The sequence below is a fragment of the Drosophila ananassae genome, chromosome XR, assembly GCF_017639315.1.
Source record: "Drosophila ananassae strain 14024-0371.13 chromosome XR, ASM1763931v2, whole genome shotgun sequence".
In the NCBI taxonomy this organism is placed as follows: Eukaryota; Metazoa; Arthropoda; class Insecta; order Diptera; family Drosophilidae; genus Drosophila; species Drosophila ananassae.
Genome location: NC_057932.1, coordinates 13132920 through 13157579, shown reverse-complemented (window position 1 = coordinate 13157579; position 24660 = coordinate 13132920). Strand labels below are relative to the sequence as shown.

At 40.7% G+C, this 24660-nt stretch overlaps 1 protein-coding gene across 1 annotated transcript; it reads left to right on the top strand.

Annotated features, from left to right (window-relative positions):
- The first annotated feature begins 230 nt into the window (after window positions 1–230).
- LOC6505304 (homeotic protein ocelliless) lies at window positions 231–24452 on the top strand. The gene is made up of 4 exons (XM_001965686.4): window positions 231–884; window positions 10748–11145; window positions 13265–13419; window positions 20867–24452. Exons 2-4 carry the CDS (start codon window positions 10965–10967, stop codon window positions 22217–22219), a joined length of 1689 nt encoding a protein of 562 aa, XP_001965722.3. The 5' UTR covers window positions 231–884; window positions 10748–10964; the 3' UTR covers window positions 22220–24452.
- The last annotated feature ends 208 nt before the right edge of the window (window positions 24453–24660 follow it).

Genomic DNA, 24660 nt, shown 5'->3' with positions numbered 1-24660 from the left:
GCAGCTCTCTCGCTCTCGCAGCCCGGCCGAGTCGGAGGTCGAGAGAAGGACGGCGAGAACGAGCCGGGTGAAAAGAGACGTTCGCGTCGCGGGTGGTGTGCTACGGGCATCTCGCTCTGGCGCACGTGCAGAGGCGCCAGCTCCGGGGGTCAGCCATTGCTAAAAATCGACGCCGGAAACACGCGCCCTCTCGCTCGCACCGCAACCGGTAGTTGTTGTATTTAGCAGCGGGTCCCGGTACTGGTTTGCTGCTGCCGCAACTGCTGCCGTGCTGCTCGCTGCGCTGCTACCGCCGCCGCCGTCGTACGCTGGAGGTGTCTCGCAATTCATTTCCAGAGTAACTTTCGTGCCGCTCGGGTTGTTTTTGTGCGTCCGTCGCTCACACACGCTCGTTACCGTTAAACGTTGCCGTACCCGTGACCGTAACCGCCTGACGTTCTGACGTTCGTTGCCGTTCGCAGTTAGTTTTCGCCGCGTTCGCCGCAGCAGCAACAACAAGAGAGCATCGTCGCCAAAAAGCCAAACACACACAAAACACGAAGAAAGCCTAATAAAACTAGCCTAGCGGTAAACAAAAACCAAACCGAAAACCAAGATATCAGCGGAGATACAATATCTCTCGGATACAGGATATACATATGGAAGTGTGCCAGTGATTTTTTTATGGTGTCCTCAGTGCCAAAACGAAAAGCAAAGTCCAAAGCCACATAAACATCAACAATAATCGAAAATAAACAACTGGAATACTAAAATATCTCAGAGGTCTGTCGGCGCATAAAGATATATCCGAAGTATCTGTTCTGCCTGGACCTTGTTTCAAGTCCATCCCGCCACTTGGAATAACTGCAGCGATTTTGGTTCTAGTTTTGTTTGTTTTTTTTTCGGTGAGTGCGCCTTCCGATCCCACCAGATCGGCCCAAAACCCATAATACCGCCTATACCCTATTCCGCCTACATCCATCCGATATATCCCGGATGGCGGGCCATGACGGATTATAATGCTTGGGATTAACTAGAGGATCGATAGACTTGAGTAGGCCCAGCGGCGGGGGCTCAGCTTCTTTTTAATCGGGGGAGTTCGAGAGGTTGTCTGAAATTCGTTCCCTCTATATCTTAGGGATTTGTGGATCCTAAAGTTTAGGGATCATTTTGTTATCTTTGATCTCTTGAAGTATGAGTATTTTTGGGTCTTGTTGAGTTTACCTTTTGAAAGGATTTGTAGCTATACGTCATAAGTTTTTGAATTTAAATATCCAGTCTTCCTCAAAACTTGCTTTCTTCAAACATTTTTTTAATTCAAGAAAAGTTTTAACTTCTGGTATTAAAGTTTAGGAGCAGATACTTGAGAAAAACTGGGGCTCTTCTGAGAATAATTCCCAACTTATAGTTTGAAAAACCTACAAGCGTCTGAGATTTATTCAAAAAATACATTTTGAAAGTTTTTGCGGATTATTTTTCGGTTATTTTGAAATGATTGTCGTTTTTCAAAACATGATTTTGATTATAAACTATTAATATATTTCAAAATCAGTATTTCTTTTCAAACTATAGCTTTTCACAAAGAAGAAAACTCGTAAAACTGAGAGTATTGAATTTATTTCAAAAGTGTTTCTTTGTTTTGAAAATACCTAGTATTACGACATTGTAAATAGGTTTTCCCATCGTCTTCCAAAGGCTTCGAAAAATTTCAAAAAATAACTACATAGTTGTTTGAGTTTACTTATTTTAGCAAAAAAAATACTATAATAGTTATGTCTGGTTACTTTAAAAAGTGATTTTATGGTGGGGACTCCCCTTGGCTGACAAAACTGTGACTATTTCTAGTATCACCACAAGTCGAGAAGCAAAAACCAAAACCAATTCTTGGGTGGACAGGCCAGAACCTACATATAATTCCAAGTTTTAGAGTTCAGGAAATTCCCGTCTATGACTAATGCGCCGTAATGTGAGAAAATGATACCGCATTCGAGAGATTCGTTATGATTTTCATAATTTTAATGGGCATATTAAGGCCGCCTCCCTTAATTAGGCAAAACATTCGACTTCGACTGAATCCGAGATATTAGAGAGGAGGGAAGAAAAAAAATCCAAAATCGATATAGAGAGCTAGTGGGCTATGGGGGGGCGTGGGGGACGGAGGGACAAACGGCAACGGAAGAGAAACCCTAAGAAACCTAAGAAATCTAATATTGGACACAATAGATACGAGCCGACGCGACGGACCCGTTCAGGTCGCATTATTCACACATTTATTCCCCCCCAGATGAAGAGAGGAACACAACAAACCGATCGTCTAATTTCAAAGCGGCGGCTATAAATTAAAATATCTGAATAAAACGTTGACTCCTCGCTGCTACTTTGTTGTTCTGTTTCCAATAATTTGCATATGGTTTGTTAGAAGCAACAGAAATTAATATGCAAGTCTATCCTCCATCGTCTTTCGTGTGTTCGTTTTTTTTTCTTTCGATTTTTCGATTTTTCGATCTATGGTTTTTGGTTTTTCATATTTCCAAAGATCGATTTGCTATTTATTCGAACAAAAAAATTCTTTTAGCGAAAAGATTTGGGAATTTATCAAAACTTTGAATCAGAAATTCAATTTGATTTCTTCTAGTCTCTGGGAGAGTGTTTTTTTTTTGGTTTGTTTGGCTTGTTTGGTTTCCACCCACGCCTTCTGGGCCCCTTGGCTGGATCTCTCGGCCTAGCCTAGATCCCCTCAGTGCCTCAGTGCCTCAATGTCTCAATGGCCCAATGCCTCAATGCCAATTCATTCATTCAGCCACAACATCCGCCCAGCAGCGCTTGATTTTTGAATTGAAAGTCGCCAAGATCGCGTCGCGACACATTTGATACCTTATCGCAATATCCCCTTGGAGAGTGTTTTTTTTTGTGGATTTTTGCTCTAGGCTGCACTGGAAAAAAATTGGGCTAGATTAGGCCATATCTTTGTTTTTATTAATTGTCTTGAACAAAGCTTTACAACTTTTCTTAACTCTCAAAGCAAATATATATAAAATTCATTATTTTGAAATAGAGTTATTACATTTTTCTAAATGATTTTTTTAAAATCATTACTTCCAACTTTAAAATCACTAAAAACAAATGTTAAATAAAACTTTAATTTTTATTCTGTCAATTTTATAACAGTTTTTAACTAATAATTGAAACTAAGTAATGGAAAGAGTAATGATTCGAACTTTAGACCATTGATTTATTCAACATTTAAACCATTTTATTGGAAAATGTACTGAATAATTGAATTAATTTTTCATAAATTAGTGTGTTATTATTTTTTTTTCACAAAACTATTTTAACTTTTGATGAAATTCCTTAAAATTATATGTAAAAACAACTACTAATAGGTTACTTTTTAGCAACTAAGAATACAAATTAGGTTTCCCGCCATATTAGTTCTCTAAAATCCAATCCCTATAAACATGCAATCCCCATTTTCGCCAAGTGTAAAACGGTATCCATTGTTCCGCTTTCCTAGCACGCCCGAATCTTTCGATTTGATTTTGGCTTTAACTCCGACTTTGACTTCGGTCTCGACTTCAACTCCCACACACAACGGGGCATACCTACGAGATCGAGTATCTATATATCTGTGCGAGAGCTGTTTGCCTTTTTTTTGTACAATTTTTTCCCAATTTTTTTTGTCGTCATCTTTTGTCAATCGGCTGTGGCGTCGCCTCGCCTCGCCCTAAGTGAGGTTTCATTTCATTTGGTGTGGCGTTTCTTAGATACAACCATATATATGTACTTCTACTTCAGTGTTTTCGGCTCTGCCTCCCAATTATTTGTATTATTAATTTTTATCTCTCTTCACTCTTTGCTCATTACGCCGTTCGGCGTTTGCTTCTCAAATTTCGTTGACAAAGCCATTTAAATAGAAATCACTCAGACGGCACCAGACAATATCCATCTATTTTTCGGGTTCCATTTCCAGTTTCGACTTATCAAGATCACACTGACAATGCGTCAAATAATAAGTTTTCTGCCCGTCCGCCCGGCGACTCTTGTTGTTACGTTACTCTACTCTATTAGTTTATTATTGATTTATTGTTGGAGTGTGTGAGTGGTTTTTTTTTTTCATATTTTTTGTCATTATTGTCCACTGTCCACATGATGCAATCATTCGTCCGGTCTACAAAAAAACCAAAACAACGAGCGCAATTCATTCAATACTTTTTCCCCAACACTGGTTACTATTTTTGACCAAGTTTTTTGAATGGAATCGTAAGAAGAGGCCAGTGATGTAAAGCCCAGGCATTTGATGAATTAGAAACAATTTTATGGAAATTTATTGGAGCATTGTTGGGAAAATATAATAGAAGGAAAATGTTTGTAGACTTGGGGGAAATGAGATGTTTAGATATTTCTGAGGTTTAAATTTAGTAGATTTACGATGAAAATTATTCAATATTCTGCTTATGTTTTAAGATTCACTGTTTTTAGAGACAGACGGACAGGCGGACACACGGACAGTGAGGATTTCAGATAAATTTTGACAGAAAGAGGATGATAAAATGTATTTTGATTGGTAATAAAACATTCAATAGGTTAAAATAAACAAAAACTATCTTATTTAAAGTTTACAAGCATTTCTAAGAAAGCGGACATACGGACACACGGACAGTGAGAATTCTAGAGGTGCTATCACCAGAACGAAAAACATCCATTTAGATTGGTTTTAAAACATTTAATATTAAATTATATAAATTAATAAATAAGTTTAAAAGCATTTTTAATAATTAGCAAACGGACAGGCGGACACGCGGACAGGGAAGGACCGTAAAAGAAACTTTGTACAGAGAGGGAATAAAAACATGTATTTACATATATTCGTATTAAAATACTTGAAAAAACTAACTTCTTTCAAGGTTTGAAAGCACTTTTAAGAAACAGGACAAACTAGCAAGCGGACAATCGGGCTAGGGAATAGGCCATTTTGCAGAAAATAATCCAGGAACGGAAACAAAATCATTATAGATAGAAACACCAGATCCAGATAAGGGAAAAAAGCAATCTACTCAATTGTTTAAATGCATTTATAATTTATTGCTCAACCCTGTCCAATTGCAAATTGTTCGGTTAATGAGAAAGCAATTAAAAAAGCCACAAAAGCAATTTGTTAGTCGGCCAATAGTTAGCCGGCGAACAGTTAAGGGATCTCGTTTATTTTAAACGTACGTATGTTTTTTAGTTGGTCCGTATGGCCGGCCAATAGATTAATTTGATTGAGCAATCGGGCTGGCATCTATTAATTACAGCAACCGCTGTTCATCTGTCAATTTGATTAGGTAAATAATAAATAATTTGCCGTGCGATAAGCGAAAATACAGAAACTAATTAAAAAGATACACAGCCACACGACACATGACAGTGGACAGTGGACAGTGGACAGTGGACAGTGGAAAACTTGTCCTCGCGACAGAAACAGTTAGTTGGCGCGGATTTCTAGGCCATAGACGATATCTAGAGATGTGAGTGCGAGTGGTGGCTTTTTTAATGCGTCTTAAACTTGTCAAATCTTCACACTTTTTCAATTATTTGGCACGTTGCTTAATTAAACTTCAGGCAACGTCAACGTCAAAGTCAGTAGCCGGGATCCACATCAACAGCCTCATCACAATCATAATCGTATAATCGCGATCCCACTTCTCCACTTCTCCGGCCAGGCTCCTCCGGCCGGGCCAGCATTTTCACCAACGCGCTCTAAACTAAAATAAGTAAATATAATTTTATGCGAAAATTGCAAATTTAAATGTCAAAATGCATTTGCGTAGAAATGGCTGACTGCGATACACGCGCAAAAACAAGTAACAAGTTTTGAGTTGCAAGCTTTTAATGAGAAAGGGAGGCAGGAGGTGGATGGTAACACTTGGAATATGAGTTAGAAAATGTTATCCCTCGGAAGGACTTTAGTTCTACGGTTTAGGTATCTTAGAAGTGAATCTATTTCAATAAAATCCACAAATAATTGACTTTTGTTTTTTGATATTTGCTTTGAAAACATAACTTTTTCATCTAACTCTTAGATTTCCTTAACTAATAATTGATTTCTATTTTGTATGATCATGTATCTTATTTAATTTTATGGTTTTTTGTTTAGTGTAACGACTTGTTGGCCAGTTACCGTGTTACCTGTTTTCGGGACGTGACTGCTGAAGCTGCTACTTCGGCTACTTTTGCTACTTGGACTGCCTGCTGCCTCATTCTTTGTTGCATTTATTAAGTTGCATTATTTCCAAAGAGACAGACCGACAGGCGGACAGGCGGACAGACGGACAGACGGACAAACGGACAAACGGACAGACGGACAGGCTTATTATGCTAAACCAGAGAGTCACTCCAACTCAGAAACTCAAACTTGAAGTCGGACTAGTCGTCTAGTCGCTATATAGCTCCTCGCATATGTACGCATATATATATTCATATTCCAGTAGCTGCGGCTCAATGTAAATGAGCCTGAGAAATGCATTTTTCATCTGCCAGTGCGTCCGTCTCTTTCGCTTTTGGTGTTGCCTTCTCTTTCCACTGCCCACTGTGAAAACGTGGAGCTTACACTGGCTATCATAGGAATTGAGAATCTTTTAAAGGTTTTTGGGTTAGAGGCATTAGTTTTTCAAAAATAGGTATAGTATTATGGGTTTAGTAGCTCCAGAAGCTATAGGTATAGCTGGAAATATGTTCTAAAAAGTTATTAAAGGAATATGTTTTGTCAGAAAAATAATTGAAATATATCTCAAATAATTCATAGTCTATTGAATTAATAAAGAATAAAGTCAAGTCTTAATTATCTTTGTTAGCATTGCTTATTTTTCGTCCCAAATTATTTCAAGTCAAGTCTAAGCGACGGCATATAAGTTTCGAGACTTTTATGTTTCTCTCCCAACATGTCCAGTCTTCTTAGCTTTTTTTTGGCTTCAACCACTAATGGCTAAGAAATAGATTTGCGGATTTGTGATCTGCTGTTAATTGTGGTGCTCAGTGTGGACGGAAAATGTGCAATATGCCCGGGCATATTAAGTTGTTATAGAGGTTGTTGAGACAACTAATAGCCCCGACCTGGACTTGGAGAAACTAGAAACCTCCACTGGGAGACTGACAGGTTAGCGCTCCTGACAGCTGCACCGACCAACCTGATGGCCCCTGACTGACTGACTAAAAATAAACACATGAATAATAGCAATAGTTATAATATGTGTGTTAGTCAGAGCCGCCAGTTGGGGGACTATGACCAAAAACTTATGCAAAGTCCACTCATTAATCACATCGAAAATAATAAAGAGAGTCGGAAATCTTCCCATGGCCCCGAAATGTGAACAGTAGCCGGAGTGGCTAACAACTCGGTTCGATTTCTTTTCGGTTTTCGACTTTTCCCAGTTTCCAGCCAGTAACTGGCCAGTTACCAGTTACCAGTTACCAGTTCCCAGGGACCCGGGTGCCATTAGAGATCGAGAAACGGCATCATCAGCCAAGCAAAACACTTGGATGTGCGGGTTTCGGATCGCCTTTTGGGCTCTAGCCCCTTTGACAGATATTACGGTAGCAGTGATGGCACTGAGAGAAATTTCTATATCTCATTTTTTTAAGGGCTAATAGCAATAGTTAGCATATATAGCCTATGGTTGAAGTTTTTTTGAAGGGAGATCCACTAACAATCTGTCTGAAACTTTCCAAATCTTTGTATTGTATTCAAATAGAAGTATAGTCCAATAGTACCCCTTTTTCTCGCAGTGTGTGCCATCTTCAAATTGGTAGCTGAAATTTCTTGGCTCTATTTTGTTTTCCTCGCGGCTCTTGTTTACCAAACAAATATTATTTTGACCGTAATTACGCCCGGACAAATGAATTGTGGCTTAAATCTACAATGTCTATGATCACTATATGGCTTGGGATGTGGAGGAAATTGAAACTGAAAGTGGTATCACCAGATCATAGGAAATCCCACCGAGAATCGGAGTTTGAAAATCAAAAATTGCCGAATGGCATTTATAATGAAAGTGTCTCTGAAATCGTACGTGATGTATTTCCAGTCCAAATGATTTTGTCTCGCCTCGTTTTGGTTTTTAGTTTTTGCCTCACAATGGATCTCTTTTTTTTACAAAACAAAAAAAGACCAAGGAGTATAAAAAAAGCCAGCGGGCCGCCTTCTTCTCTCTTTTTTTTTTTGCCATTTACCATGATTTTTCATAATCAGCGGCGAGGGCGGCCGGGGCGGGGCTGGATGAGGGATGAGGGGTCGGCCGCCAGAGGCAAATGTCTAGAAAATCACGTAGAGCCACAAACGTTCCCGGACTCTCGATCACCGGCGATCCCAAAATCCCAGCTTGCTCGACTCTTTTTGACAGATGTTGAGAGTTTCTAGGTTGCAGCTTTTCTTTTTTCTACTTAGCAGTTCATTTCTTCATTAAAATTAGTCACATTTAAAGTAAAAATTAAATATTTTAATAGAAGAACTAAAATTATTAGGAATTATATATCTTAACAAAATTATAACTCAATATTTTTGAAAAATATAAAAAAAATAGAAAATTGTAGAGTTATCTTCATATCTATCTACCTTAACTTTAAATAATCTATTATACCTAGTACATGAAACTTAAAAAATATATTTACTATTTTTTTTTAATCAATATACATAAAGAAATAATGTGGTTTCACTTTTTTAAGAAACTTTTAGAACTTTTCAATAAAAAAATTGTTCAGAAAAACCTTAATAAATGAAATAAATAATTTAAAATCGTGAGGCTTCGGTGAAGGATATGTTTTATTTTCTTAAATATATGTTCAATAATAAATAGAAGGCCTAAAAACCCATAGATAAAGTAAATGTATTTCTTTAAAAACCTCTAAGAATAGTCAAAATTGAACTAATAAACCTAAAAATTGTATTCTTCAAACAATTCCAACATTACTAGAAACTATATAAGTTTATAATCAAAATAAATCATATATTTCACACTCCTATCTATCTAAAAAGCAATTTTTTGACCAATTAAGGGGAAAAATATTTGAAAACAATTTTCAAAACCACATTCCAGTTTTCTGTTTCGAAAAACGAAAGCAATTACCGACTTCGAGCTTATCAGCTTCCGTTTAGTTAAATTTTAGAAGCGGAGTTGCAGGATTTCCGCAGGATTCCCTGTGTCTCTGGCCCGGCTGGCGCTGTCTCGCTCTACCGGAGAATGCGTCTCCTTTTCACTTTCCCCCCACCCTCCCGGGCCGGCTCTCGAATTGAAGCCAGATGTGTTATTAATTTGCGTGTGCGCGTGAGCATGTAATTTGTGAAATCGGTGGAAGGAGGAGGAAATCAGGAGCATCTCTCGTATCGGGTGCTATCAGGGTCGAGTTTTTTTTCGGGTTTTGGTTTTTGGTTTTTCGGTTTTTCGGGTTTTTGGGTTTTTGGTTTTTGGGTTTCAGTTTCGACTGCACACACACTCAGACTCACACTCACACTCACACTCAGACAGCCTGGGTATTTGTTTTTGCGGCTGCACTTTTGAGGCCGAAATGAGCCGGAATGCACTGAGCCATGAACACGACATGACAAAACAAAACAAATTTTTACAAATTTTCATATGTGACAAATAGTTTTGAGAGGGTATTTGGCTTCATTTCGAGCCAAACAAAGAGGAGCAGTGCCGGGCTAGGTGAGGTGTTCGTGCTAATTCTGCAATTGGCATTCTCCGGCCTCTGGCATTCAACCTCAACCTCAACCTCAACCTCCCAGATAGTGCCAATTTTTTCGCACGAAAAGTGCCTCAGACAAAGGCCTCATCGGAATTTAATCCAGTTGCGCGCCGTCTCTTTCTGGGCAGTGATGGCAGTGGTGCCGTCTCTGTCGTGGCTTAATCTTAATGCCTGTGGCCATTGTCCTGGATCAGCTAGTCCCTCGCCGCCCGACCTAGTGTCCTAGTAAGTGTCTGAAATAATCCTGCGGCTAAGCTCAGATCAAAGATCTTTAAACCGCAAGATAAGTTTTCGAGTTCCCTATGTACATATCTCTTCCTTATAGTCTGGTCTTGGAGGCGGTTGGTTGGGTAATCTTCCTTGGCCGGGCTACCATCCAAACCCAACCAGATTAGAAGTTTTTACATCACTCCGGAGTCCGGCAAGAGCTCGGGATTAGCGGGGCAGTGCGAGCGGGACGGGGCTAGGGTGTGGGAGTGGGCGAGATAATGCATCATATAGGGTTTCCAGATATATAGTCCCGGACCTCTTCCAGTTCTCCGTCAGTCTTGGATCGAAATTGGACCTCGTGGCAAGAGCTTAGCCCACAATTATCTCAAAAGTGTTTGTTTTCGATAAAATTTGAATAAATACTGTGGACTTTCGGCAGATAATCGAGCTGCAGTGAGTGGTGGCTGTTATTTTCCACAATATATTCGAAAACCAACCAACAAGTGTTTGATTTTGGACTTAAGAATGGTTCTTCTCATAGGGGTTTGCTTGGGGGATTTAAAAATGGTTCAGGAGATGGCTGGAATCTGGCCAACATCACTATCTATTACTATAGCATCCAAAAACTAGTATTTGCTTAAGATTTTCAATTAAATGCCAAAAATAATAGTTCTTCAAAGATCCTAGCACCTGAGTCCTACCTGTCACTATAGAGTCCTTTTAAGAGTCAGGGATCCCTTTAATCGAATGCGATTAAGGAGATCTATTAGATCTTTTAGTCATAAATTATATGAACAAAAACTGTCAACACTTTTTAAAGCCATTATTTTCCTTATAGATTGAACAAAAACGCAGCCGGAGAAAAGGAAGCCACCAAGCGGGTAAGCTACTCAAAAGTCGGCTAACCAAAGTCAAAAAAACGCATCACGGATCACCGTATACGGTTAACGGAAGACGGAGGCCGGTCGGAGGATACAGGATACATAGGTGGATATAGCCGACGGCCAGTGGATCCTCACAGCTTCAACGTGGCGCTCCATTCGACCGAGGCCTTGATGGCGGCGGGATTCCTCAAATCGGGCGATTTGGGCCCCCATCCGCACAGTTACGGGGGCCCGCACCCCCACCACTCGGTGCCGCACGGTCCCCTGCCGCCCGGAATGCCGATGCCATCGCTGGGTCCCTTCGGCCTCCCACACGGACTGGAGGCCGTCGGGTTCTCCCAAGGTATGTGGGGTAAATATCGCACGACAATTTTGGTATACGTCCTACATTTCATCCGTAAGTTGTAAATGTGCTGAAAGTTATTTAAAAAAAAAAGTATTCCACTGACTGGAGTGATCAGTAAAAAAAAGGAGAGAAATTGAAAAAATTTTTACACTTGAAATAAAAGGACAAACATGAAAGATCTTTATTTAGAAATATTAGAGGTCTCTGTAGAGGTTTTTCATTTTAAAGAAAATGAATTTTTAGAAAAAATTAGTTACTAATGGGCTTATATTTTTTTTATACATCCTATCATGGAATATCAAACTATAAAAAAATATAGAAGAGAGAATTATTGAGTTACTAATAGGTACATATTTATTTTCATACATCCTGTTATGGAATATCAATTTAAAAAATATATATCATATATAATAGGATTTTTTAGGTATATCCTTATAGAAAAGTGCCAGAAACTAAACAGATATTTATTGAAAGAAATGCAAAACAAAGATCTAGATACTTTCTTGGATAGAGAATTTGTAGAAAACTTTCCCAGAAATTTTCTTAAAAGTAAAAATGACAAAAAAAAAAACTTGTTTTTGGTTCTGAAAACTAATTGAGATTTTTGTAAAGTTTTGCTTGGAGAGTGGGCTTCCTCCGCGTTTTCAGTTTTCGGTTTTTAGTTTTTTTTTCGATGCCTCTCAATGTCAGTTCGCATCGATATTGCATCATTATCAGTTAAATTGTCAAAATGAATAATGAGCTCTGGGCGGTTTTGAGTCGCCAGAGTCGCGAACCGAGCGATACGTTTTTTATCTGCCGGTTTTTTAGTTCGGTTCGCTCGGCTTGGTTCCAGTTTCGATTCGATTCGTTCGGTGACGCTGCAAATGACAAACAAAACCTGACAAAAATCACAAAAAATTGGCTACAAAATGCCAACAAAAGACTCTGCCACACAGACATAACATAAAAAATATTGAAAAGAAGAAAAAATAACCAAAAAACAGTCGTTAAAAAAAGAATAACTTCGTAATCAATGTGTTTGTTGGCTTTTAAATAATTGGGAGAATTTTTTTTGTCGGCGGGTTATATAAAACTAAAAATTTCATAACTCGATACAAATTCAAAGTCAGATTCGAGGAAGCCGTAAAAAATATAAACTCTAACGAAAATAAACAATAAAAAATTTATGGGTGCAGTTAATTAAACAAAACACAAAAAATCACTCTCTCTCTCTCTCTCTTTCTTTCTATTAAAAAAATTAAAAAAAAAATCAAGGCGAAAATCAAAATATAAAAAAAGAAATATAGAAATACAGAAAATTGCAATTAATTTAATGGATAAAAAATAAAATAAAAAGGCGGCGACCATTTTGAAAGCGAAAAGCGAGAAATGAAACAGAAACTGAAACTGAAACGGCAGCTGCAAAGTAGAGCCCAAGTTTTTTATTCAATTTATAAATTCATGACCGAAAATGACTAACTCATTAATTTTTGATACGGCCCGAGAGGGAGGGAGTGTGTCGGCGCGACAGAGAGGACCATAGCCGGGGTGTATTTGGGCCAGGCAGTACGGGAAGTACGACGGAAAAGAAGGAAAAAGAAACAGGGAGTGGGAAGTCTCGAGAGGGTGAGAGCGACCAGGAGAGCCAGGCCAGATCGCCTGGGAGCGAGGGAGACGGTGCGAGCTAACAAAGCAAACAATGCGGCGGCTTAGCTCGCACACACACGCACACTCGCATGTGCCCATGTACATAATGTACTGAGAAAAAAAAAAAGAGGGAGTCTCGGGTTTTTGGGGCGGCTGCTGCACGGGGGTTGGTTCTCCCCTCGCCCCGAGTCCCCTTCTGCCCGCCAACCCTACGCGAATCTTTTTAGGGGTTGGCTGTAGCATTTTTCGGGGGTTGCTCTACCACACACACACACACACACACGCACGCAGAGACCCAGGCACACAGACATACACACAGGCACACAAAATAGCGGTAACTGCCAAAAGTAAAAACTGGGAACTCTCTCCTCCCACTCGGCGTATACTTGATATGCTTCCTAGGCAACTTTCAGCACATTTTCTTCAGGCAATTTCTTTTCTATAAAGTTTTTGTTAATTTTGTATTTTTTCTATATTTCTAAATTAATTTCCAAAGGTGTAAACACAAGGAAACAACGTCGCGAACGTACCACATTCACTCGCGCCCAACTGGACGTCTTGGAGGCACTTTTTGGCAAGACCCGCTACCCCGACATCTTCATGCGCGAGGAGGTGGCCCTCAAAATAAATCTGCCAGAATCCAGAGTACAGGTAAGATACAGGCCTTTCAAAAAAAGCACATTATAGCCATAACTAAAAAGAAAACAGCCTTAAAAGTGTAAAATAACAATATAACAAGAGCCAGAGCAAAGATTCTTTTTTGAAACAATTTAAACAAAGTTTCTATAATTTTCTAATATTTCTAAAAAAAACTTAGCCAATTACTTGGATATAGTACAACTCTATAGTAGAGAAGATTAAGAACCTAACCAGATTTCCATAATTCCAAAGAATTCGAAATCCTCAAAGAAAAATATAAAATATTATAAAACTACCTCACTAATTTCCAAGCCAACTATAAATATGTGAGCTTAACTTTAAAGAAATTCTGTAAGCCAAGAAATAATTCAAAAAGACACAATTTCTTCAACTAATTTCATAATTAAGAAACCTACTTTTGGTATTCCCCGTCTCCCAAAAAAGAGGAAAAAGGCAAACAGAACAGCACTTGCTGACCTGCTAACTCGTTTATTTGTTTATTTTTTTGACTTTGGAAGCCCATTTGCCGCACATGTGAGCTTTTGCAGCCGCGTTAATGCCACAAATGCTGCGGCACACTTGTACAGTTGATTTAATTAGGCGAAAATGCCCTCGGAAAAGTGCCGGAAAAGCCATCACGGCGAGCCAGAACGCCAAACGCCGAAGGAAATCCATAAAACAAACAAATTACAACAGCTCGGAACAGATTGTTCACGGCAAGGATGTACTATATGTGCCAGGATATATGGGATATAAAACATATACACTTCATTGGGGGGTTGGTAGTTGGTCCTCCGCTGTTCCTCCATCGCATATGGGATGATGGCGATGACTTTCAATGCAAATAGAGGAAAAGCGGATGCTTTTTCGAGAGTGAAATAAATTCCCGGTATCTTGTATTTGCGGAAAGTATTTGCGGGCTCTGACGACAAGTCACCCCTCGAGGATATCTGGGGGAACTGAAAGGACTCGGATTCAGTTTACTCAAGGCATTAGTCGAGCATAATTTGCGCTAATTTTTTAGCTTCAGACCAGATGAGCACGATGACGTTAAATTGTACAACTCAATTTTGTTTGGAAATGCGGAAAAGGAGGACCTCTAGGCTCTAGATCCGGCACAGGAAGAGGGATCGTTTCTTTATTTCACTGTCGTGTTTGTTTAGGTGTCCTCTCTCGATCGGGGCCTAAACAAACAAGCTGCCTAGCGCCGTTGGCCCAAATGCTAACTGCCAACTGGCAAATGGCCCAAACACACAGCCCCCTCTTCCGGTCTTTTTCCGGATGGAAAAAAGGAAAAACTGTCAGCTACCGCTTTTCGGTAATTTCTTGGGCAAACACAGCCGCAACAATCGCCAACGATCGATCGTTTTGAAACTGCAGTGACAACAGAAAACACACACCCCGAACATTGGGTAAACATTATTGGCAACATTATTTCACGAAATTGTCAAATTGTCGAAATGTCACCGAGTGGAAGCATATTGATCCATCGATTTGTTTGCTTTGCTTTGCGATGGCCTTGCTTTGCTTTCCACTGCCTTTGTTGTGTAATTTAAGGACGTGACATTGCAGGGTCAAAAGCGGTAGTACCCATACAAAAAATAGAGAGGTCTGCCAAAGAAGGACTAGAGTTTTTTATTCAAAATGAATGACATTAAGCGGTAGAGTTAAGCGACAGGCTTTAGGCCTAGGAGGGATAGGGAGTAAGTTAGGGAGTAGTTGGGACAGTAGGAATATAATATTCATACTTTGATGTCTAAAAACTAGTCAGATTTGAACTTTTGATCCAATATAAGGTCTAAAGTTTTTAAGTGAAAATCAAGAACTTTAAGCGGAGGAGTTTAAACCTTGATAAGTTAGGGAATAAGACTAGTTAGGGACAGTAGGAAAAGATACTTATTATTTCAACGTCAAATCACTAGTGAGATTTAAACTTTCGAATAAAAAATATCACATTCAAGTGAAGAAAAATAAAACCCTATAAGGAAGTGCTTTAAAAAATTAGAGTACTTAAAAGTTATTGACTTTAGGAGTGCCGTAGACTTTAAAGAAGCGCCCAAGAAGGCGACCGAAGAAGCCCCTGCAGTGGTCGGGCTGAAAAGTGAAAAACGACACGTTCTCCTCCGAAGGGGGGAGACGGGCAACAAAGGCAAGGAGGGGGCAGAGGTCCTGCAGCAAGGACACCTTGCACATGTCCCATGAATTGACTTCTCGCCCCCGTCCTCTGTCCCTTTTTGTTGCTTTGTTGCCATTTTTGAAAAGTTACGTTTTTTACACAATTGATTCCGAAGTAATGCCACAATCAGGATAAGAGCGAGAGAGGACGAGAGCTGCTAGAGGGAGAGGGCAGCATTTCTATAGATTTTCCACATGTTTTTCTTTTCTAAAGATAGTCGCTTCAGGTTTATTTTTAGTGGACAGTGGGCGCCAATGGCACTTTTCAGGACGAATCACTTCCCAGAAGTATCCCAGTCGCCTGACCCACTGTACCTGCCTCTGCCGGAGTGACGCAACATGTCACTGCATTCGGATGCACGCCCACACATCCACTCGCATATCAGATTAAAGCAGGGAAAACTAGGAAAAACCCCCCACCCGTGACAGCCCCCCCTGTGGAAATGCGAAAATGTGGAAATGCCAAAAAGCAAAGCGAAGAAGCAAAAACACAACACGATTCGTTTGCATTTTACAAGGCGTCTGGCTTTTGGTTTTTTCCCTGGAACTTGTTGGGGTTTTTGGGGTTTGGTGGGCAATGTCTGGGTGCTGGGGTTTGGGGTTCCGTGTTAGTTTCCTACCTCTCTGATGCCTTTTTGTTGTTATTTAGACTGCAGGGAAGCCAAGCAACTCAATTAGCCAGACCAGAAACTAGACTTTCGGGGTCTGGGGAGGCAGCAGTTTTTCACTCGAAAGAGCTCCGACACCAATGGAAGAAAATCCCTAGGCGGGAGATTCTATTTCTAGCCAGAATTTAAACTAAAGAGGTGCCAGCTTGGACAAAATTAAAGTGGCTTTTTAGGGTATTTGGAAGTAAGTGCCAGGAGCTACCCACAGTTAGGGGTCATCTGAGACCGAGAGGTCACCCACTCATAGACCACCTCCGAGGAATCCTCTTTGTTTAGGTCGCCCAGTGAGAGACTCCTCACAGCAGGATCTCCATTCAAAGGGAACACCTCCTCGGCCTCCACATAAATAATCATTACAGGCTCCGCGCAAGGAAGCGAGGAGCAAAAGGAATCTGGAAACAGAATCGAACAGAAAATCGAAATCAAAATCGGAGTCATAATCAGGAGTCCGGGGGGCTTAGGCCTGGTAAATATTAATTGAATGATAGGCATCTTTATGGCCCAGTAGCACTGCCAGGGGTGGGTATTTCGGTCTTTTTTCTGTTCTGTTCTGTTCTGTTCTGTTCTGTTCTGTTCTGTTCTGTTCTGGAAGGGAGCGGGGGTCGTACGAGTGGGTCGCCGGGTCCCTCGGTAAGTGAGAGGGCGTTGATTGCAACCAATACAAATAACGTAATAATTTTACGCAGCTTATCTGCACCAGAACAGAGCAAACATTTACGCCCAAATGTTTTCATTCGCCATTCGTCGAGGACGATCCAAGGGCGTTGCAAAAGGGGGTTGAACAGGACGGGCAGGACGGGCAGGACGGCTGCCATCGCTCGACAGTCATAAATCACAGTGGAAACCAGCAGCCGGGCCGCAATCATCGCAGTCAGCACCCCTAATAACCATTTTCCCTTTTCTGACACTAGGAAAAATAATTTTTATTTGTTTTTCGAGACAATTTTGAAAGGTTTTCAAGGGTTTTGAATATTTCGAATATTTAATTTAGGTGCTAGAAATAAAAAACAATAAAAAAAACGTCAAAAATAGATACCACTATCTCCAAAACTAATAGATCATTTCGAAATTACATATTTTATTTGAAAAAAATTGCTTTTCAAGTTATTTTTGTAGTAATTATAATATTAAAATCTGAAAAAATGTTCACATTTTTCAAAAACTTGATTTTTAGAGCTCTTAGAACCCCATAACCTATGTACATCTTAAAATTTGAAACCCTTAGTTTTTGGATCTGTGTAAGCCCCGTGTTTACCTTCCCTAGTATTGTCACCTCAGATGTCGGATATTTTGCCACATTTTCAGCTGTTCTTCGGCGATGTTTAAGGGTTGGAAAGCCTGAAAGAGACGGCAGCAATGGGCGCCGGACAGAGACGGGGCTAGGGAGACGTACGCACCTAAACTTAGCCAACTCTTTCTATTTTTTCCTTCCACGCGCTTTCCATTTTCCCTTTTCGGCTTGGAGTTCCTTTTTGTTTTGTTGCCAAAGGATTTGTCTGCCGACAAAAAAGAATGTCAGAGGGAAGGGTGCGACGAGGGGGAGAAAAAAAGGAGGGATAGATGAAAGGAGAGAGCCAAGGGAAGGGAAAACTTTTCGCTCACGCACAGCTGTTTTATAAAATTAATTTTCCCATTGCGGATTAACAATTTCCACTCTTTTTCGCCACCTTTCCCCGCTTATCATTTGCGCCCAACGACAGGGACGGGTGACAGGAGACGGGAGACGGCTGCATATGGGGCTTAGAAGGAGACGGGGCGAGTTATGCATATCAAATGCATAATTTTACATTTTCGTAATGCCACAGAAACAGAGGGGGGGACCGAACACCAAAATATGCATATTTTCGTACTCGGGCCGGGGGGAAAATTAAAAGTCCTTCAAGAGTTAAATGGAAAATTTCGTGAGGTGGCTCTAGTTTGGTTTGGTTTTTAAAGTTTTCAATTTCAAATTAACTTAGTATCCAAATAACTTCGGATACTATTTTTTATAAATTGTATATCCATAAAATACTACAGGAAAAAATATAAATTTCTTCAATACTTTTTATTAAATTTTCATGCCTTTTCTCAATTTTTTTCATTTTGAAAATCTACGAAATTCAATTTATTTAAACTTATTATTTTTTTATAAATTTAAGAAACAAACAAGTTGTTTTTAAACTCCAAACTATCAGAAGCACAACTAACTTAATTTATTATTATAGTATTAAAAAGGTAATCTGGAAAATTTTCCTAGGATGGTAATAATTTTATACATTTTAGTCCTTCGGAAACCCCACTTTTTTCAAATTTAAAAAACTTCCAAATAACCATTTTTCTTGCCTGAGAAAATGAGGATATCGGTTACCCAAGAGCCGGAAAACTCAAGTGTTTTCCTTAGTCAAGTGCCATTTTCTCGCTTTCCCAGAGCGCCACTGTGTGTGTGTGTTTATTCGTCGGATGGGCGCAGAGTGGGCGTGTGCCGGAGACGGATGGCCGGCGGCTGCATTTTCCCACATCAATTAGTTGGCCGGGGCGGGCCAATGAATAAATTATGCGGGGGCGGGTGCGAACCAATGGGGCAGGGCAGGGAGGGGGCTGCCCAAGCCCAGTAACAACAAGTGCAAAAAGTCACGCGCTCCTGGCAGCCCAACAACACAAACAACAACATTCCGAGGGCATCCGAGAGAGGAAAAATTACATCAACAGCCGCCGGCGGCCAAAAATTGACTCGATTATATTGTCACCCACACACACACACACACTGTCCTCCCCCTCTATAAGGGACCCTTGTAAAACCACCCACTCGACCCGCCCACTCCGCCGCCCAGAACGCATCCCTTTCGGGCCCGGAGACAGGAAGACAACAATAAACAGGCCATAAAGCGGCACACTCGAGCGCAAGGAATTCACTTAGCCCTGTTTGTTATGCTTAAGGGGCTGCAAACAATCCTCTAAGTGCCAGGGCTCCCGGTCTGGCCAGGATCAAGCCAGAAGTAGCTTTTTTCGGGGTGACAGGAGTACTTCTTTTAAATATCTCTTAATATCTCTATTCAGAGTTGAAATGGCTGGGATTTCTTAACATCTTCTTTGTTTAGAAGAAAAGTTATTAAAACAATAAAATTTTTATTGTTTATAAAAATATCTTAAAAAAGATTTAAATATAAACAAAATATAAGTGAAATCATATAGTATTCTATATCAAAATTATTTTAAAGAATAGTTTATTTTCAATATTCTCAAAGTCTGGCATCACTTCTATCATTTACACTCCGAGTTGACACAGTTTCCAAAGACTCTGATCCAGCTGGGCTCAACTTCAAAACCAACAGCCTCTTCCAATACTCCTCCAGTCTGGCAGCTCTGGTGTCACTCCGAATCACAGATCAAGCAGTTGAAGCAGTGCATAAAGCTTAGGAAGCAGTCGGAAACGGAAGGGAAACCGCACTGCCTGGCAAATGTTATTTCAGAGATTTGTTGTTTGGGGTTGGTGTTGCTTGCTAATGGCTTGTGCCTTGGTAAACAGCTGAATTTATTACCGCCCTGCCTCCCCCAGACTCTATGTTTTTTTTTTTTTTGAAGCTAACACTTGCCACGCGGCTGTGGCCACTCGAGCATTTCATTGCCGTAAGTGTATACTCCTCGAAAGAGAGTTTCCTTTCCGAAATTCCATGGGGGTGGGGCCAGGGCACCCCTCATCAAAAAAAAAAGAGCATTAAACAAGGCGTATCAAATTTCATTATTTGTCGACGTCGTCGTCGTTGTCGTTGTCGTTCACCCCCTCCTCGACCAAATTCAATTTCAATTTTCAATTCAATTTTGAATTTGTAAATCCCCTTTTGTCATTTGACTTTGCTCCGTCCGTCCATGGACTTGATTCCATTTCCCATTTCCCATTCGGTGCTTTGATATCGTTTAATGAACTGTTGCCAAATTTCATAATAATATTGATAACACTAAGCCTGGGAATTTTTGCAAATTTTAGCAGAAAATTTAGCCAACATTTGGCGGGCATGGCGGGAAACTGAACGATAATGAACTTCAAAAGCACTTGTTCGCGTGGCTGGGCGGTTTGGGCGGACTTCAAAGTGATTTCTCCTTTTTATTTTCAAATTGTCTCGTTTGCGGTTTTACTTCGTTTTCTGATTTTCAGATTGTGCCAAGGTGGGAGGTGTGTTGTTGTCGAGCTTGTAGACACAGGACTTGCTTGAATAGCCACGATTTTGTTTTATTGAAATTTGGTTTATGGTCGATTGATGACTGGGGAGCTTGGATTTCTTCGCCAGGAGGGGGACTTGGGAGTTTTTAGGGAACTGTGTTTCTCATTCGGAGGTGTATCATTTTGAATCCTGACTCAATATTTGGAGGAAATAATATAAACATGAGCTTCAAACCTGGCAGGGTTTCTGGTAATCTCAATTCTGTACTAGAAATATTTCTGACGAAGTCTTTCCAGTCAGAAATCACATTAGCCAGCTCCTGTCACGGTCGCCATCAGATGTAGGCAGTGTCAGAGTTGCCAAAACTCCTTTAAAAATCAAAAAGTTTACGAAAGGCTTAAAGGATAATACATAAAGTACCACACATAATACCACACACTATTAAAATAATCTAAATTTTTCTGTGTCTAATTCCAGGTCTGGTTCAAAAATCGTCGCGCCAAGTGCCGCCAGCAGTTGCAGCAACAACAGCAGTCGAACAGCCTGAGCAGCTCGAAGAACTCCAGTGGAAGCGGCAGCTGCAGCGGTGGCAGCTCCTCGAACAGCCGCTCCAACAGCAACAACAACAGCTCCTCGCAGAGCAACAAGTCCGGCGGCGGCCAGCAGAACAAGAGCCAGTCGAGCCAATCCTCGCAGGGCGTGGGCAGCGGAGGAGGCGGCGGTGGCAGCGGCGGCAATGTCGGCGGCTCATCCGGTTCCGGCAGCAGCAACTCGGCTGCTGCGGCGGCGGCCAATGCCGCTGCGGCCGTGGCTGCCGCCCAGCAGTCGATCAAGACGCACCACAGTTCCTTCCTGAGCGCCGCCGCAGCAGCAGCTGCCAACAATGCCAGCCAGTCAACCAGCAACAGTAGCCAGTCGAACAACGGCAATCCCGGCGGCTCCACGCCCAACAGCTCCAGCAGCAGTAGTCAGACGGCGGGCGGCGGAGGGGGCGGTGGCAGCGCCAGCCACGCCCATCTTTCAGCGGCAGCGGCGGCGGCGGCACTGAATGTGACGGCGGCCCATCAGAACTCCAGTCCGCTGCTGCCGACGCCGGCCACGTCCGTGAGTCCCGTGAGCATTGTTTGCAAAAAAGAGCACCTGTCCGGAGGCTATGGCTCCGGCGGAGTGGGCTCCGGATCCGGTGGGGGCCTGAACCTCGGCGGAGGCGTTGGCGGTGGTGTGGGCGGTGTTGGCGGCGTTGGCGCAGTGGGCGGCGTGGGTGGTCTGGGAGGCGTGGGCCAGGACCTGTTACGGTCGCCATACGACCAGCTGAAGGACGCCGGCGGCGACATTGGCGCCGGAGTGCACCATCATCACAGCATCTACGGATCGGCGGCCGGCAGCAACCCCCGGCTGCTGCAGCCCGGCGGCAACATCACACCCATGGACAGCAGCAGCAGCATCACCACACCCTCGCCGCCCATCACCCCGATGTCGCCGCAGTCGGCGGCCGCAGCGGCGCACGCCGCCCAGTCGGCCCAGTCCGCCCACCACTCGGCCGCCCACTCGGCCGCCTACATGTCCAATCACGACTCGTACAACTTCTGGCACAACCAGTACCAGCAGTACCCGAACAACTACGCCCAGGCGCCCAGCTACTACTCCCAGATGGAGTACTTCAGCAATCAGAACCAGGTGAACTACAACATGGGCCACTCCGGGTACACGGCCTCCAACTTCGGGCTGTCGCCGTCGCCCTCGTTCACCGGCACCGTGTCCGCCCAGGCCTTCTCCCAGAACAGTCTCGACTACATGTCGCCGCAGGACAAGTACGCGAATATGGTGTAGAATCTACTGTTCCAGTACTGCAGCAACAGCAGCAGCAGCAACACCAACAGTAACAGCAACAGCAACAGCAACAACAACAGCAGCGGGGCCAGTAACTCCGGAAGCGGCAGTGACAGTTCACCCATACTAGAGCAACAGAATCTGCACCATCACTACAACATCCAGCACCAACATCCACACCAGCACCAACAGCATCTGCACCAGCAACAGCATCAGCAGCATCACCAGTTGCAGCACTCGAATCTCCAGCAACAGCAGCAGCAGCAGCAGAATCTCCACCATCAGCAGGACCAGAATCTGGATTCTACTTATGGGTAAAGTGGGTGCTACGGGTCACCCACCTGCAGATACATATCCCCCTGCTACTTGGACAACCTTGAATGTTTACAGCCCTCAGATGCAGCTACTAAAAAGTGCTATTTGGTGGAATTAGTGCTAAAAATTCCACAATATATTCCACAATATTAATACTTGACGGGCGAGTTCGAACCCCACACTTACGACTCGAAGAAATTTCACTTTCTTAGCACTGAAGCCACCAAAGGGCCTTTGAAGAGCAAACCCAAACATTAGGGCTGATATTTTTTTTTTTTAAACTTTTTTTTTGTAGTTAACGAGAATTTTTTTTTAACACTTATACATAGTAAACCCCTTAAAATAGAGCGTGTATAAAATATAGAAGCGGAGAAGCGAAGTTACAAGTTTATACAACCCAAGACATAAACATAAATCTAAACTTATAGGTATTATAGATCTAGCATAAGCAGCCAGGATCAACGAAGTAAATGAGTGATAACATAAATAAAAAGAGTATAAAAAAATATAAAAAAAAATCCTTAAAACATTTGTTAAAATTCAAGCAGTAAGCTAAATGCAACAACGCGAATGCATGGCGAAGAGAAAACTTAGTAAGTAAGTGACGTGAGGATGAGGATTTTTAAATGCAATACGTAGACCATTCCATGGTGAAGCCAGGGGGTTCGGGGAGGGATCAGAAAATAGGGAGCGATCCGGAAGAAATAGAGCTGTTCGAAGACCCCGGGGGTGGTTATAGAGAGCTCAGCATATCATAAAGCTAAAAACTTAATTCCAATTTCAAGTTCTTTAAACCAAACTAAACAAAAAGAAGTTTCAAGTTCAAATCATCATTTTGTCGTCTTTATATATATATATAAAATAAAAACAAAAACAAAAACAAAATCGATATTTATACATAACATTTAAAAAATATATATAGAGAATACGACCCGAAATCAGCTAAAAACGAATTAACATTTCAGACTTTAAAAGCAAAAGATAATAGAAGAAAGCAAAGTATTTAGCAAGTAAGCGAAGCGATGAAATTAAAAGCTAACATCTTGACACACCCGATCGAAATATATATATATATATATATATATAGAAATATATATAGGAAATTTTATTGAAAATAAAAACGATGCCAGAATCCAAAAGCAGACAGCATGAAAATATTTATAAAATAATTTAAACATAATTTTTAAAAAAAGTGTACAAAAACCTAAAAAAAATACATGAGAAATTCTTTGGAATATATATATATATATATTAATGATATATATGTGTGTAAATGTTCTTCATAAAGTATGCTAAAAGATTTATAAATATATATATATAACTAATTAACGAAAAACTTTTGTAATATTGAAAAGAAAAACACACACAAGAGTTAGTTCAATGGACGGTTTTCTTCACATTTTTTGTTTAGTTTTAATTTCAATTTAATTGTAATTTAAGCTTAACAATTTGTTTAAAAAACACTCATAAACAGCCACACACACACACACACACACACACACACACACACCTAAACAATTACACACACACTCAAGAAGAAAGGAAAATGTAACGAAATCGAAGAATATTTAGCATTTAATTCTCTAAAACTAAGAACTTTTTTTTTCGCGGGTTAAATTTTAAGCGAAAAAAAAAACAAAATGATGATGGAATGAGAAAAGATCAGAGAAAATAAACAAAATTAGTTGATAATATTTAAGAGCGGATCCGTATACATAGAGTATGTATAGCTATATACATACACATTCAGCGTATATATATACACGATCCCTATATATATTATAAATAATTATATGCTAACGTTTAAGCAAACTGGTTAATTCTTTTTTTTTTTTAATTATAAAACCAAAAGAAAAACTAAAATAATTGTAAAAAGTTCACAAAAATATGATCAGATGAATAATATATATATATAAAGAAAAAAAATCAATTGTGTTTTTTATTGAACTTATTTTGGGAGATTAAACGGATTTTTCGGAATATATCTGGGGTTTAAAGTGTTCTATTAATTAGAAGATTAAGTTTTCTAGTAAGAAAACTTTGAATTTTTCTTTCAGGAACGCCATGATTCCGAATTTGTACTAGCCTCCGTTTCCAAAGAATGTTGGAATCTAAAAGCTAGTCTT